General features: G+C 43.5%; 2 protein-coding genes across 4 annotated transcripts in view; one reads left to right on the top strand and one right to left on the bottom strand.

Moving 5' to 3' along the window:
• Positions 1-6400, bottom strand: part of LOC138979673 (ER membrane protein complex subunit 2-like) — a 347725-nt gene extending 341325 nt beyond the window's left edge. For both annotated transcript variants that reach the window (XR_011460084.1, XM_070352389.1), the window contains exons 1-3: positions 6348-6400; positions 2957-3070; positions 604-668 (exon numbers count right to left, since the gene is read on the bottom strand). Coding sequence is in view for 1 of the 2 variants with exons in the window: in XM_070352389.1 (XP_070208490.1) it covers positions 604-668; positions 2957-3070; positions 6348-6372 (204 nt within the window). In the remaining variant the exon portion in view is untranslated. The remainder of the gene's footprint in view (positions 1-603; positions 669-2956; positions 3071-6347) is intronic.
• Positions 1-17479, top strand: part of LOC138979675 (33 kDa inner dynein arm light chain, axonemal) — a 38828-nt gene that overhangs the window by 20707 nt on the left and 642 nt on the right. The window contains exons 1-6 of one of the 2 annotated variants that reach the window (XM_070352393.1): positions 6426-6583; positions 8131-8273; positions 9739-9908; positions 10790-10968; positions 13052-13216; positions 17340-17466. In XM_070352393.1, coding sequence (XP_070208494.1) covers positions 6503-6583; positions 8131-8273; positions 9739-9908; positions 10790-10968; positions 13052-13216; positions 17340-17375 — 774 coding nt within the window. In that variant the 5' untranslated portion in view covers positions 6426-6502 and the 3' untranslated portion in view covers positions 17376-17466. Of the gene's footprint in view, positions 1-6425; positions 6584-8130; positions 8274-9738; positions 9909-10789; positions 10969-13051; positions 13217-17339; positions 17467-17479 lie in introns of those variants that run through there. The other variant, XM_070352391.1, reaches the window with a different exon arrangement.

Raw genomic sequence — 17479 nt, forward strand, 5'->3', positions numbered from 1 at the left:
AACACAACGTTGTTGGAGGAGAGTGGACTGTGCTCAATGTGGGCTGCACCTGTCTGGAGCGCTACTGCTTCAGCCTTGAAGTTGGTGGAGTAGAGGCCGGTAGCGAGGGAGATGTGTTCTTCTTCTCGACCTCATGGGTACTTTATGTAGATTCCGGCACCACCACTTCTGACAGCCTGGTCGGCAGATCCGTCAGTGTATACATGAGTCCATTGGTGTTGGGGGTAGGAGTTGTGGATGTGTTCAACGGTGAGAGACTTTAGTTCAGCACAGCTCTGGGAGTCTTTCTTGCCAACGCCAGGTCTTCCTTCATCACTCCAGCTTGGGTTTTCAAGGTATTGGGGGATATCTTTGGGTTGCCCTCAGGCACCTAAAAAGCTCTTATATATCCTAACATTTCAGCGAGAAGTAATAAAAAATTTAAAAAAGGTCAAATTTAGACTACAAACATTGTGGGGCCGTTGCGGACCCATGTTCCTCAAAGAAGGAAAAGCGTGCATCTTTGAGAAGCATGGGTCCGCACGGCCCCACGATATCTTCCGTGTGTAGTCGATAACCCGGACTGGCGAAGGTTAAGGAAATGAACCACACACAAAAACTCACATCAGCAATCTCCAGTTTCTGGCAATCGAGGGCTGCAATGCACACCTGTTCGTAGACATTCCACACTGAAAATGAAAGCAAGGCACTACTCAATTAAAAACAAGTATGGTTAGTTAATGGCAATTTAATCTGTGACAAAACAAAACATTTACAAGTACATCAACCCAATGATCTTTATACACCGAAATTATAGTCCATCTGTTTTGGATTTCAAGGCAATAGTGAAACTAGTTATTTAAAGGTTTTCATTCCTACAAAAATCATACATTCACACACAGTTTGTTAATTGTATGCTATACTGTTCAAAAAAAGAAACGCATAGCTGCTACTTGTCAAATTTGTTTTATTTTTCGAAAAAATTAACAGAAAATCCAATATTTAGATTATTTGTTTGAAATTTGGTGTGGACACAGTTGAATGCACACACAGTTCATTTGCATCTCCAAATCAATCAGTCAATCAATACGATTGGGTGCCGAGGCTGTCAAGTCAGTAGGGGGTGTGACTGCCTTGAGCAGCAACAACTGCCCGGCACCTTCTGGGCATGGACTGGATCAGATGCCGGATATCTTGCTGTGGGATGGTGTCCCACTCCTCCTGAAGTGCCTGCAATAGATCGCGGTGATTTGCCGGCGCTTCTTCTCGCCTGCGCACACGTCTGTCCAATTCATCCCAGAGGTGTTCTATCGGGTTCATGTCTGGCGACATGGATGGCCAGGGAAGCACCTGGACATGGTGGTCGGTGAGGAACTGGGTGGTGAGTCGTGCTGTGTGCGGGCGAGCGTTGTCCTGCTGGAATATGGCATCCTGGTCAGCCAGAAGAGGAAGGGCGTGTGGGCGCAGAATTTCCTCCACGTATCGCTGGGCAGTTATGCGCCCTTGGACGTGCACCAGGGTGCTCCTTCCAGCGGTATTGATCGCCCCCCACACCATGACGCCTCCACCACCATGAACGGGTGCCTCATCCACACAGTTGGGCGCGTAACGTTCGTTTACTCTCCGGTAGACCCTCCTCCGACCATCATGTCGCTGGAGCAGGAAGTAGGACTCGTCGCTGAACCACACGTGTCTCCAGTGATTCCGGATGGTCCAGCGAAGGTGCTGGTTGCCCCACTGCACTCGGTTCTGGCGATGGCGGCGGGTGAGGACAGCTCCTCTGTGAGGTCTGCGAGCTCTCAAACCAGCTTCATGCAGGCGGTTCCGCACGGTCTGGTCCGATAATCGGTGTGGCCCGGGGAGAGCCTGGACAGAAGGTGAGGCCGACAGGAAACGATTCCGGAGGTGGCGGAGCCGTATGAAGCGGTCGTGAGCAGCAGTTGTCGCCCTTGGTCTTCCCGCTCGTGGCAAGTCAGCAACGGAGCCAGTGGCTTGAAACCTGACCCACAGTCTACTGATGGTGCTCTGGGACACGTGGAAGTGCCTGGCGATTGCACTTTCACTTTGGCCTGCTTGTAAACGACCCAATGCAATTTGGCGGTCTTCTCTGCTCAATCGGGCCATCTTTCGTCGCTGAATTGTCGTCTGATTTCTTTGTGGCGAACAATCCGCTTTTATGGGTTTTGGAAGACATGGTGAGAGCTCAATATTCCCCGAGTTTCACGAGATTACACTGAAGCATGACGAGTGGTCATGCCAAATGAGCAATTTTGACATTGTAGCCACTGATAACGCATGCGTCACGTGCAGAGCTCACTTGTGGCAATGGACGAAAGGTCGACGACCAGATAAACATTTTCTGCAGTTTGGTGGATATCCTTGTAGCCATATAACTAAATTAACCAAATATTACAAGCTATGCGTTTCTTTTTTGGACAGTATATTAAATATAACAACTATATTAGAAGATAACTGGTTTAAAAACATGCTGTCACCACAATCAATGAATCATCGCAGCAATATCCCCCAAATCGCCCTGTGTACTCAAATGATCAATCCCTCCCCATCCACGCCCCCAACTCCCATCTAGTGATCTACATAAATGTAGTTTAGCTGTCTAAATGGTGGGTCACAGTTTTAGCCCACAAATGCAGAAATTGCCCCTTGTGAGGTTCACCGCCACACTGATGAATCGCAAGTGTTCACCCTTCTTTCAGTATGTGACGTCCCTTCCAGGGCGCTATTTCTAGATCATAACTGAAAGGCATACTCTAGAATTAGCCCCATGGAAGTGAAGTCTCAAACTGGAGAAAAAAAATCATTTTGAGACTCATTCGCTGATTCAGTGTGAAGCTCATGCAAGGCTAAATCAGGATTTATAGTATACAACAGCTGAAAAAAAGACAGAAAGACAGGAAAGACAGCGGAATTAATTAATAATCAATTATGAAGAATTTAAGGAAACAAATGTCCTTACGTTCATTGCCCAGCTTGTGGCTGGAATCCATGAGGACATCCTCCCAGAGTTTGACCACAAGATCGCCATCTCTGACCTGCTCCTCCCTCAGCTTACGCAAAATGCCTCTGGCCTCTGTGTGAATTGTAATTAGATCAATAAGTAGAACTTCAACTGTCAACAACAACAACAAATTTAGCATCACGTGCCTTTGTTTTCCATCAAAACAAAAAGAAAACACAACAGACACCAGTTTTGGTACATTCACCGATTCAGTTATTTCGGTCCGCTTGTCGCTTTAGAATAAATCTTTGGTAATCGTTTTCGTTCTGTAAATTGGTACACCGTACCTCTTTGACTTTGAGGCGATGACCCGCTCTTAAAAAAATACGTAAGTCACTGTTTATTCTATTATTAGTATCCTCGTTAATCAAATGAAAGAATGGTCTTGTTTTAAGATAGCATTCACTGATTCAGAGGAGTGATGGATTACAAGCAACCAAGCCAACATTACATGTAAGGCCGCTGCTAACGGCACGATATCGTTTGGCTAGCAAATATATGCTAGCGGCACGATATCGTTTGGTTAGGCTGCTAACGGCACGATATCGTTTGGCTAGCAAATATATGCTAGCGGCACGATATCGTTTCGCTTGGTCTTCAACCAGCAAATATGCTAACGACACGAATCACGAAAACACTTTGAACTTGTATCCTACGATCGATAACCAGGCAAGAGTGTAGTATAGTGTACGTCATACATCCTCAGCGGTCACGTCACTTTAGTAATGTATGACGTACTTCACATGGTGTCTTGGTGAATCCCGCGATATGTGTATGTTTGATTTTTATATCTCTTATATATGTATATATTTTATTTATCTATTATTTTGTGTGTGTGTGGATTTGTAAAGCTGGATGAGACCGTAGCCTTAAAACTCTGGTTTATCCTGCTATAAAATAACAGTATTATTATTATTATTATACCCCCAGTAAAAAGTGGGCTCCAACTCTATATACTCGTACAGCACTGACGGCGGAGCAGGGGGGACCATAGCCCCCAAACAAATGTATTGGGGGGTGTGTATTTTATTGTTTAGAGGTCAATTATTGTTTTTGCTGGTGTTATTGATCCGCAGATCTTACACACACACACACACACACACACGCACACACACACACACACACACACACACACACACACACACACACACACACACAAATAAACAGGTTAAAAGAAGTATAAAATGAATTAAGATTTAATCTGAAGATCCGAACAATATAAACAGGTTAAAAGAAGTACAAAATGAATTAAGATTTAATCTGAAGATCCGAACAATATAAACAGGTTACCAGAAGTATAAAAGGAATTAAGATTTAATCTGAAGATCCCAACAATAATAGTAAAGTCGAAATCACAGAATTAGCAACATCAAAGTCTTGATCACAATGTGTAGAGCCGAACAATAATACTATGACGCAAGATGTTTAAATTGATGTGTCCATGTTGCAACAATGTGCAAGCTGCCCCTTTAAGAGTAAACATATAATTTGGAAATAACAAATAAACAGGTTAAAAGAAGTATAAAAGGAATTAAGATTTAATCTGAAGATCCGAACAATATAAACAGGTTAAAAGAAGTATAAAATGAATTAAGATTTAATCTGACGCAAGATGTTTCAATGAACATTAACACTTGCAGCACTTCAGTGTACTTTGTAATTGATGCATCAAGAAACAAGAAATCTAGGAACCCTGTTAACAGTTTATAAATCAAATTGAAGTATGGCATGTGAAACAAATTTGAGGATGGCTGGTGGCATGTATGCATGCTTCATGGTACCAAGTGTTGCATTTTCTCAAACATTCATTCCACTGCACAATCGGATTTCTATCAAGATGTTTATCCGGATCTTCGCGCCAACATATTCTGCAAACATCCTCAGCAGGCTCCATGTTTGAAGAACGTTTCACTTCCAACAGCTGCTGAAGAGCTACCCAAGCGTCATCCGTAAGCCACTGTTTCAGCAAATTGTCATCAATCCCCAAAATTTCCATTGACACCTTTTCTGGCACCATCTCCAGCATTTCTTCTTCAACTTTCAAATTTTCTTTCATCACAGAATTCACCAGGTTTTCATCCACAATCAGTCGAAGAGCATACTCTGCATGAGTGACCACCTTTACTTTCTTGGCACACTTCAATTTTTCTTTTTGCCTTTTACGCTTCTTTGGCAGCCCAATCACGGTTTGCAGTGATCCTGCTGGTCGTCCCTTCCTCACGGCTTTTAACGGTGGCAGAATTGTGTCTTTTAACGACGAGAGTTGGTCCATTATTCCAACATTTGACTCTCTCTCTTCAGCTTCCACCTCGAGACTTTCGTGATCCCTTTGAAACTCGGCATGAACATCAGCAGTTCTCAACAGCCTGTAGTCTGAGAGAGAGAGAGAGAGAGAGAGAGAGAGAGAGAGAGAGAGAGAGAGAGAGAGAGAGAGAGAGCCTCGGAGAGAGAGAGAGAGACGGACGTACATACACCCACATCCATGACACTGACGCACGCACACACACACACGCACGTACACACGCACAAACACTCACACACACCATCGCACATACACACACACTCACTAAAACACACACACACCAATATTAACAACGAAAGAGAAAGAGAGAGAGAGAGAGAGAGAGAGAGAGAGAGAGAGAGAGAGAGAGAGAGAGAGAGAGAGAGAGAGACGGACGTACATACACCCACATCCATGACACACACACACACACACACACACATGTCAAGGAGGCAGAGAAACTCAATGTGAGGAGAGGGAGGGGTGGAAGGAGGTGGGAGAGAGAGAGAGAGAGAGCCGCGCTGGGATCGGAACATTTTTCTCATAAACCGGAAGTGACGGAAATAAATGCTCAACTCAACAACAACAAAAAATGCCTATGCCTATGCCAATGAAAATGTTGATTGTGAGAACAACAACAATGAGAACAAGAAAGGATCGTTTCGTTAGCATCTGGGCCACGAATTTGCTTCACATCCGATATCGTTTCGCTAGCATCCAAGCTCTCACAGTTGCTTCGCGTACGATATCGTTTCGCTAGCATCCAAGCCCTCGAATTTGCTTTATATCCGATATCGTGCCGCTAGCATATATTTGCTAGCCAAACGATATCGTGCCGTTAGCCACTCCGTACATGTAATGATTATGATGTATACTGTACTGATGAGAGATGTAGCAGACAACCTCACTCTGCTCACTAATTATACGCCGTTTGTTTGTAAATCGGTGCAAATTTCAGCTTCAACAGAGGCCTATCAATAAATACTTTGTGTGTTTTATATCCTGCACTATTTTTGGTGAGAAAAGAAGACAGAACCCCCCAGAATTAAGAACCCGGTGTAATTTTACCTTCCCAACTAACGTGCTGCGCCATCTTGATTCTCGTTTTCTTTGCACGAGATCTCGCCTCTCACGCATGCGCACAGGAACAAAACCATAGCAACCAGGCTGGCGTCTCAAAGGTTCATTGCAGCAGATAGAAGGACCACAAAAACAGAGTCAAAATGATTCCTCCCAACGCTTCCCTCGTCAAATATGACAACCCCGTACTTGTCAGCAGAAACACAGACAAGAAAACTCCACGGGTAAGTTATTCTTCTAACATTTTCTTGGTCAAAAGTGTTCTGATTTCTTGGCTGAATCGAGAAACAACCATCTTTTCGTAATGTGATTGTGAGCTTCTCTGTTTTGAGATACAAACATATCGTATTTTTGGCATCCTATACAATGTAAAACCGCTGTGCTAAGTGTAAAATTCGACGATAACAAGCTTCAACAACAACGTTTCAACATAACGACGGAAATACTTGTTTCATTCAAAAGTCTCTGCAAATTATGTACCTACCTTAGGTGGGGTAAAATTTTTTAATTCAAGGCTCAACAACGGTCCATGGATACTAGCGACTCTGTTTACTGCATGCGTTTCTGCCACTGTGGTTTTACTTTTATTTCAGTCTTGCCCGTTATCCACTGTAAGTTCACGGGTTTGGGGTGGTGGAATGGGCTGGTGTATGCGATAGAATAAGAGCTTGATAAATAATTACAATGCTGCAAGAGGGCAACAGGTTTGGGGTGATGGAATAGTCTGGTGTATGTTATTGAAAAGGTAGTCCTGAAGACAACAGGAATAATGGAATGGTGTAGAGTTGGGGGGGGGGGGGGGAGGGGGACTGGACAAGAATTTGCATATTTATCATATCATGTGCGGTGGATATGGGATATTGTACTGATCTTGTTTTCTGGTTTGGATTGGGTGTTGCAGTGCTACATGGTACACATGTGTGTGTGTGTGTGTGTGTGCTTGGTACTTTAAGGATCAGGTAAACGTCAATTGGGTTCATGTATTGAGTTTACATTTTTTAGTCCATCAAGTAAGCAAAATGTGTAATATGTTTGCAGGAATACTTTAATTGTTAGACTTTTTAATATTCCAGGGACCTAAATGTGACTCTGTTTTCTTCCTTCTTTTGTTCTGTACATGGTAGTTATTCTAGATTTTTAAAAAACATTTAAAAAAAAACTTTTCTGTTCGAGTACATGTTTTTATTTACATCATAAAATTATGAAGTACACACACTGAATCATTTTTTTCTTAATAAAAAAAGTTTGACCCTGTTTAGTAGATTTTCTAAGTTACTGTTTAACTCAGTATTGGCGTTAACCGGTAATTACAGGTATTTTACCGGTTGAAACGAAAAAATACCGGAACAAAATTGGCTGCCGGTATGACCTACCGGTTGATGTTTAGAACTTCGGGGTTTTTTTCGCTGGTAAAACAATAAAACCAGTACTCTGAGTTGGACTCTATCTGGTTCCAATGACCAGCCTACCGTTTATTTCCGGGCTGTTTGCATCATAAAAGTTTGCGTACCGGTTTGAAAAAATACTAGCGCCATCACTGGTTTAACTTCAAACTTACGTGCTCCTGTCCATGTACACGTGTTTCCGACATACCCCTCGCTAGTGATTGGCCCCTCTAATGTTTGTCTGAGTAAAAAACAAGAGCATTCACGTTTTCACAACCCATACAAACCCGACAAGAGTTATTTTCAGAATTTGCCTATTATTAATTAAGCAAGTGAGCATGCATAAAATTATATGATTATTTCATTGTCAACACTTTTTTTTGCAGGCAAAAGCTCTGAAGACCAGCCCCACTCCCCCCTCCGCCACAGGCCCTGTGCCAAACCCGCCCAACAAACAGAAACTTTCTCCAGTCGACGCCAAAGCCGCACAGCAGACAGATGAAATCCTCAACTCCATCCTTCCACCCAGGTTTGAAATAGTTTTTAATTTATTAGTAATTTATTAGTGTGCAGTGTAGGTTTAAATTTGTGTGTGTATGTTTCTGTGTGTGTGTGTGACCAGTGCAGACTTGTTTTTGTGAAAATGTGTATCAATTAATGGGCACAATGACATAGTGAATAAGACGCTTGCCTCCCATGTGAAAGGTTGAGAGTTTGAATCCCGGTGTAGGATCCGGTCCGGTCCCCCCTCTGAAGTAGTCTCCCGGAGGACCAATTCGTGGCAAAAACTGCTCTATAATGGTCCCCCCTTAGACATCCAGCCTCGTTTTTCTTAGGCATTCAAGCCATTTTCAATCTATCTCTTCGTCCGGTATTATGTAGTGCACAGACAGCAATCTCTTTGTTTGACTATATTTTGCAGAAAATAAAATAGATCTGATTTATAATGCCGTTCAAAAGAAAAATCACATGAAATAAAATGAATAATAAATAAATACTGATAAGAAGAAATGAAAGCAGTCTCTGATTCTTTCCTTTCTTTTCTCTGAAATTGCTGGTAACATTACTAACATTGTAACAAGAACAAGAGGCGAAGCCATCAAGGCTCACGTAAGAAATCGACAAACAGTAACACAAACTCAATCACTCCGTCACACACACACACACACACACACACACACACACACACACACACACACACACACACACACAGAAAGAGCATAGGTGAAACTGTGCAAGAAAGCGAGACACTAGATCTAGATCTGTCTGTCTGCATGTAGCCTACTTACAAGGACACGACTGCCAACTAGTCTCGGCGCGCTCAAAATAATAATGACCGAGACTTTCAGTACTTCCTTCGCGTGACGTCTAACCCTCTTACGTCATAATGTGACGTCAATGTAATGTGACGTCTTCAAATGTTAGAGTTTCTACCACAGACATACACACGCACATACGCACGCACGCACGCACAGACAGACAAAGTTACGATCGCATAGGCTACACTTACGTGAGCCAAAAACGAGGCTGGATGTCTAAGGGGGGACCATTATAGAGCAGTTTTTGCCACGAATTGGTCCCCCGGGGGACTACTTCAGAGGGGGGACCGGACCGGATCCTACACCGGTCCTACCTGGAAGGTTAAAGGTGGAGATTTTTCCGATCTCCCAGATCAACTTATTTGCAGACCTGCTAGTGCTTTATCCCAGTAGATGTGTTCACGCAAGCGCTAGACTAATTAATGCACACGGAAAAGATCGTGTAGTTCATGAAACACAAAAATTAAAGCATGCCATGCATCCATCCTCCAAAGTTGGCATATGGCTGCCTAAATGGCTGATAAAAATGACCATGCACGTAAAAACACACTCATGCAAAAAACATACTTGTAAGCGGGAGTTTCAGCCCATGTACGCTGAAGATGAAGAAGAAACCTGAGTGAAAACAAAGCATGTATCAATATACTTGACTTCATGACTTTTTCTTTCTGTCAGAGAGTGGACAGAGAACGGTCAGCTGTGGGTGCAGCAGGTGTCCAGCACTCCGGCCACACGCCTCGACGTGGTCAACTTGCAGGAGGAGCTTGACCGGCGGCTACAGCAGCGTCAGGCCCGAGAGACCGGCATCTGCCCTGTCCGCAGGGAGCTCTACTCACAATGCTTCGGTCAGTTGTTGCTTTGAAGATATTAGGATAAGAGGATATTAGATTTGATTTAGTCCTTTGAGGTCCACGACCCTTTACATCCAGACTGTGTAGTACAAATGACATCATTGTTTGTTTGTTTGCTTACAGAGGTAATTCTTGAAAAAAAATGTTTGATGTGAAGGTTCTATGGTGTTTGCGGATTACATGAAGTTTCAATCAAAAACTCCCAATAGATTCAGAGATACATACACTTTTGTGAGGCTCTTGGTCATCACCGACCCAGGAATCACGGTGAAGGTTTACGGTGTACTTCATATGAAAATCCCAAGTTTCTGTTCCACCCCTCAGGACAAGAAATGGTACGTTCATGTATGTATAAAGCCATCTTATTGAATTGAGTTTGGGCGGGGATGTAGCTCAGTCGGTAGCGCGCTGGATTTGTATCCAGTTGGCCGCTGTCAGCGTGAGTTCGTCCCCACGTTCGGCGAGAGATTTATTTCTCAGAGTCAACTTTGTGTGCAGACTCTCCTCGGTGTCCGAACACCCCCGTGTGTACACGCAAGCACAAGACCAAGTGCGCACGAAAAAGATCCTGTAATCCATGTCAGAGTTCGGTGGGTTATAGAAACACGAAAATACCCAGCATGCTTCCTCCGAAAACGGCGTATGGCTGCCTAAATGGCGGGGTAAAAAACGGTCATATACGTAAAATTCCACTCGTGCAAAAAGCACGAGTGTACGTGGGAGGTTCAGCCCACAAACGCAGAAGAAGAAGAAGAAGAATTGAGTTTCACTCTAAACTAAAGCACCTTCTGCATATATTTTGATTCATTTTACAGCAATCTTGTCACGTTCATAAGGAGATGAACTAAATGTTGTCGCGTTTTGCTTGTTTTCAGACGAGCTGATCAGACAGGTGACCATCAACTGTGCAGAGCGCGGACTACTGTTGCTGCGAGTGAGGGACGAGATCCGTATGACGATCGCCGCATACCAGACGCTCTACGAGAGCAGCGTGGCGTTCGGCATGCGCAAGGCTCTGCAGGCTGAACAGGGCAAGGCGGATATGGAGAACAAGGTGAGCGATTGTTGTGCACTCAAACCCATCTGCCTATTTTTTATGACGGGTAGTATAAATGCCAGTGAAAACATCACTTTTAGAGTAAGACGGTAGCGCAGGGATGTAGCTCAGTCGGTAGCACGCTGGATTTGTATCCAGTTGGCCGCTGTCAGCGTGAGTTCGTCCCCACGTTCGACGAGAGATTTATTTCTCAGAGTCAACTTTGTGTGCAGACTCTCCTCGGTGTCCGAACACCCCCGCAAGCACAAGACCAAGTGCGCACGAAAAAGACCCTGTAATCCATGTCAGAGTTCGGTGGGTTATAGAAACACGAAAATACCCAGCATGCTTCCTCCAAAAACGGTGTATGGCTGCCTAAATGGCAGGATAAAAAACAGTCATACACGTAAAATTCCACTCGTGCAAAAAACACGAGTGTACGTGGGAGTTTCAGCCCACGAACGCAGAAGAAGAAGAAGAAGAAGAGTAAGATGGTCGGACGTCTTGCCGAAATCTGGTGCATTGTATATTGTCAAGACCGCCACATATTAAAGTACAGTGGAACCCTTATTTCAAGACCTTCAATAATCCGAGAAAATCAGGCCATAAAAAGGAGGAAGTCTTAATATTGGGATAATTTTTTTTAATTTTTTTTTTCATTTTCATTACTTTATCGTCCCATCGCTGGGAAATTCGGATCGCTTCCTCCCAGTGGAAAGCTAGCAGCAACGGAGTCGCGCTACCCAGGTGTCTGCGTGTTTAGGTGTATTCAGCCACCTGCACTTATGGCAGAATGACCAAGGTCTTTTACGTGCCATTGTGATGACACGGGGGTGGGACATGGCTTCCGTCTCTGGGTCTGCACATAAAGTTGACCCGTGTCCGTCCCGGCCCGAATTCGAACCTGCGACCTTTCGATCACAAGTCCAGTGCTCTACCAACTGAGCTACCGGCCCCCCTACAGAGGTTATGAACAGAACATTTGAGTAAACAAGGTCTTCTTCTTCTTCTGCGTTCGTGGGCTGAAACTCCCACATACACTTGTGTTTTTGCGCGAGTGGAATTTTACGTGTATGACCGTTTTTACCCCGCCATTAAGGCAGCCATACGCCGCTTTCGGAGGAAGCATGCTGGATATTTTCGTGTTTCTATAACCCACCGAACTCTGACATGGATTACAGGATCTTTTTCGTGCGCACTTGGTCTTGTGCTTGCGTGTACACACGGGGGTGTTCGGACACCGAGGAGAGTCTGCACACAAAGTTGACTCTGAGAAATAAATCTCTCGCCGAACGTGGGGACGAACTCACGCTGACAGCGGCCAACTGGATACAAATCCAGCGCGCTACCGACTGAGCTACATCCCCGCCCCATCGAGTCTCAAATTGGGGGGTTCCCCTGTTGACTGTACATCTTCTTCTTCTGCGTTCGACGGTTCTTTTTCGACCTAGACACAATCATTTGTCGTAGTAAGCGTAGACATCCGGTCTGCTCCCCGCCTAATGGCCGATGTCTTCCGTCTTCGGGGGACTACGTGGGTTTAGATTTGGAGTGGTCCTTCTCCTAGAGGAGTTTCCTTGCAGGGATAGTGAGCCTCCTCTGCCCTCGTTTTAATTTTGGAGTGATCTTCTCCTAGGACAGCTGCCTTCCAGGGTTGACGAGCCTGTCCTGCCCGGCTATTTAACCCATAGTTGGGGGTTGGTTCGTGGGCACCAGGGCGTATCCACACGCCGGTGGGCCTGCATGCCACACGTCTAGGGGCCAACCTCCTCCGAGTCCTTGTAGTTCAGCCTGGGTCCTTTCGGTACCCAGTTCACGCCTGTCGCCACGATGGAGGCACTACAAAGGGCTTGCTGTGGAGAGGTTATGTACTGGCAGGAGAGACTGACGCAAGCTGCTCTCTTTTCGCGTTGTCCTGAAAAGGACGGTGCTAGCCAGCGGTGAGGGCTGAAAGCGAGAGGTGACAAGCACAAAACACTTCGCCAACACACTAGACACATCACACAACCATTTGACAGGCGACTGTACATGGTATACTGGCAGACTGTTGCTACACATTAATATAATGCGATAAATAATTTGATGCTGTGATGCCTTTCAGATCTGCACTCTGGAGGATGAGAAGCGGGACTTGGAGCGCCAGGTGAACGAGCTGAAGGCAAAATGCGAGCAGATCGAGAAGCGAGCGGCCGAGCAGCGGCAGGTGGAGGAGAAGAAACACACAGAGGAGATCCAGTTCTTGAAACGCACCAACACCCAGCTCAAGGTAAGATAGCCATTATTTTTACACGTTATTCAGTCATTGTAGATGTGCAGATTTTAGCTTATGATATATCTTTGATGAGGAGGACTTGAAAAGTTGAAACACACATTCACAATCAAAACAAATCTTGAAATTATGCTCAAACATCCAGCTCGATGGATGGATTCGGCAGTAGTTTCAAGTAGAAGTTAATCATTCTTAAACAGAACAACCTGCACTACTAAACAAATAATTTCACGTGTGTATAGCGGCAAAAGCCGAGTAGTAGAGATCTGCAAAATTAACATTTGACGTAGCTCAATAATTAGCACTTATAGGCATCATTAACAAATGTTTGAGGTCTAACAACACCTGCTAATCACAGATCATGGTTCAGACATTGTGCTTTTTTGTTTATATGATTTAATTAATGCTGAATAGACGCGTGATCACCCCACTAACAAGTTTTGTTCACTCCCCCATTGACTAAAAAGCACACTGTTGACAATGTGAAAGGTGAGGTGTTCTTATTGTAAAGATACCTTAACCTTCTCGTCTAAACGGTCGTGAAAACCACCACAGATCTGTCGAGGCTTTACATGGGATCCTTCCACATTGACTCCTACAGTGGATCATCCCCTGTTAAGACCCACACCCCCCCCCCCCCCCCTCCTTCCCCCCACCCCACCCCCCATTTCAGAATTCCGCCTTTTTACACCCCCGGTATAGGGGTGTGTATAGGATTCGGTCGATGTGTTTGTTTGTTTGTGTGTTTGTGTTCGCATATAGATCTCAAGAATGAACGGACCGATCGTCACCAAACTTGGTGAACAGGTTCTATACATTCCTGAGACGGTCCTTACAAAAATTGGGACCAGTCAAACACACGGTTAGGGAGTTATTGGTGGATTAAGATTCTACAAGGACTTATAGAGGGACATATTAATGGTCAAAGGGAAATAACCTTCTCAGTTGGTGGCAGTGAGAATGGTAAGGACGGGGGTGTTTTTCCTACCTCGGAGGAATTTTTTGTTAAGACTGCTTTTTCAGCTGTACTGTTCATTACCTCTGTAAATTTACCCCTATTCTAAGATTCCCTTGGTGTTAGGTCCTGATTTTCTCAAGATTTTTTGGAGTCTTCAAAAAACTCTACAGTCTTAGTGCTCATAATTTACACACTCGACAAAATCAGTTCTTCGAAGGAAGGGGGTTAGTAAAATGGAAGTTACTTTAAAGACATAATGAACAGATTAGCTCTGGAAAACGAAGGGTCTAAAAAGGAGGGGGTCTGAATATGAGGCAATTTCTGGTCTTAAAATGGCCCGGGGCCTTGACAGACGGGTTTCTTCTTCTTCTTCTGCTTTCGTGGGCTGAAACTCCCACGTACACTCGTGTTTTTTGCACTAGTGGAATTTTACGTGTATGACCGTTTTTTACCCCGCCATTTAGGCAGCCATACGCCGCTTTCGGAGGAAGCATGCTGGGTATTTTCGTGTTTCTATAACCCACCGAACTCTGACATGGATTACAGGATCTTGTCTTGTGCTTGCGTGTACACACGGGGGCGTTCGGACACCGAGGAGAGTCTGCACACAAAGTTGACTCTGAGAAATAAATCTCTCGCCGAACGTGAGGACGAACTCACACTGACAGCGGCCAACTGGATACAAATCCAGCGCGCTACCGACTGAGCTACATCCCCGCCCGGTTCCTCTGTACAAAGATTAAGCGTCCAGGCTGTATAGGATTTTAGTATGTGTCCTTGCCGGAGGATATCTTTCTTTATTTGGTGTTTAACATCATTTTCAACCACGATGGTTATATCGCGACGGGGAAAGGGGGGAGATGGGATAGAGCCACTTGTCAATTGTTTCTTGTTCACAAAAGCACTAATCAAAAATTTGCTCCAGGGGCTTGCAACGTAGTACAATGTATTACCTTACTGGGAGAATGCAAGTTTCCAGTACAAAGGACTTAACATTTCTTACATACTGCTTGACTAAAATCTTTACAAAAATTGACTATATTCTATACAAGAAACACTTAACAAGGGTAAAAGGAGAAACAGAATCCGTTAGTCGCCTCTTACGACATGCTGGGGAGCATCGGGTAAATTCTTCCCCCTAACCCGCGGGGGGTCCGGAGGATATGCTCTAATCCTATTTAATAGTGAACAGACCCTTTGGTGATTTTCAAGATTGTTTACACAAAAAGGAAGGTATTTTGAATCACCCACACACCAGCTGATATGCTACCATTCAGTTTCAAATGTCTTACCTCAGTTTCTTAGCTTTCACAAATCTAATGTCTCCAGACAGATGTACAATTGTTTCATCACAGCACCATCACAAAAAGTCCTGCATCTTTAAAAACTAAACTAATCAGCATGTGCGGACAAAATGTTGCATGATCACACCCCCCCCCCCCCCCCCAATTTGTTTTTAGTACAAAAAAAACATTAAAAAAAATAAAGAAGTGGATATAAAAACAACAAGAAAATAACTTTGGCCTAATACTGAGTTAACTTTCTCCTTTTTACTCTTGTACTTTGACCATTTTACACACATTGAATATCATTTATGCTTCAGTGAAAAACAAATTTTAAATTACAAACACAGTGTGAACTTCACCTTCATGTTATTTTTATTTTGTTTTAATTTTTGATTAAAAAAGGGGGACTTAATATCAAAATAGTATCACAGTGTGTCACTGAGTTTTGCACAGTGATTTCACAAACGTTCACTCTTTTCTTTTTCATTCTTTAACTGCGCCTAAACGCAATTAGGAAACAGGTTCAAGATCAGTAATTTTCCAAGCTTTTGGATGGAGCATGTTTCAGCGCATGTTTCTCTGATTATAATGGTATCACTTGCAAATCACTTGCAGAGTTTCAGTACAAAACACACACACACACACACACACACACACACACACACACACACACACACACACACACACACACACACACACATTATTTGGTTTAAGAAACTGGTGAGCAGTTGTAAAATGATTTATAAATTATATACATGAGACAATTCCAGGTTACAATTTCCTGTTGGTTTTCCAATCCATCTGCAGTGAGTTTCTAGTGTGACATGTTTCATAATGATTTTTCTAAAACTTGTAAACAAATTGAAACATGTTAAAATGTAAAATTGTATTGCAGTACATTCAATGCCGTGTGTTGACAACACTGATCAAAATGTGTACCAATTGCACGTTTGCCGACCCAGTTGAAAGGTGCAGGGTGACCCCCAAAATGTCACCCTCTTAAATCCTAATACATCATCATTAACTCCTACGTGTGTTCAGGGAATTAGTTCATATTTGGTCTAAATTAGACTAAGATGTGGGATGATAACTACACAAAGTTTCAAATATGTAGATTAAGTGGTTCAATGATTTTTACACTTTAACCCCTTGACTGCCTTAGGACGGGTATACCCGTCCTGCACTTGTGCATTATTTCCATGATTAGATACTAAAAACAGATTCTTGGTTGAATTTCCTTTAAAAATAATATAGGTTTTACTTTTCTACCTACTGCCAGTTTGGAGCTAGAATTTTTTGTGAATTATTACACCCCGAACTCCAATATTCCCTGGCAGTCAGGAAGTTTTGATTGGCAGCGAAAGGGTTCAAAAAAACAATCAAATTCTGTGAGTTGAGTCTCAAATGTAGGTTTGACACTGAGGAGCATTAGCCACACTCATCCGACTTGAACTCTCCAGACTCCCTGTAATTGTAGTTTCAACACACATATTGTCTGAGGATGGTTTTCGTATGCAAGGGCCTTCAGAAAAACGAACAGGTAAACACTGGAGGCCAAAAGCAGGTCAGTGCCTCATGCTGACCACGCGATCAGCGCCAAACCTTGTACATTTGAGTCAATCCCTACATTTGGAATAGATTTTCAAAAGAGCATAAAAGTCAGACCATTTAACATACAAACTTCAAACTTTGTGAACTTATCATCCCAAATAGCATTAGCCAATATACACCAAATATGAAGATTTTGGAGTTATTAGCATTGAAGTAGGTGGCAATTTGTGGGGGGTCATGGTGACCCTATATCATAACTGCACTGTTTTGTATGTTTTGTGACATGACATATATAGCTGACAGAAATATTTGTTGCTTTTTACAGACACAGTTGGAAGGCATCATCGCGCCCAAGAAATGAAGTGGCTGAGTGTTTTAAGTCTAGATGATAGCAAGAATTTCTCTTCAGACATCCCAACTTCACAACCACTGGAGTGTTGAGATGAACAACAACTTTTCCGCATT

This window comes from Littorina saxatilis, linkage group LG11 (genome assembly GCF_037325665.1).
Source record: "Littorina saxatilis isolate snail1 linkage group LG11, US_GU_Lsax_2.0, whole genome shotgun sequence".
In the NCBI taxonomy this organism is placed as follows: Eukaryota; Metazoa; Mollusca; class Gastropoda; order Littorinimorpha; family Littorinidae; genus Littorina; species Littorina saxatilis.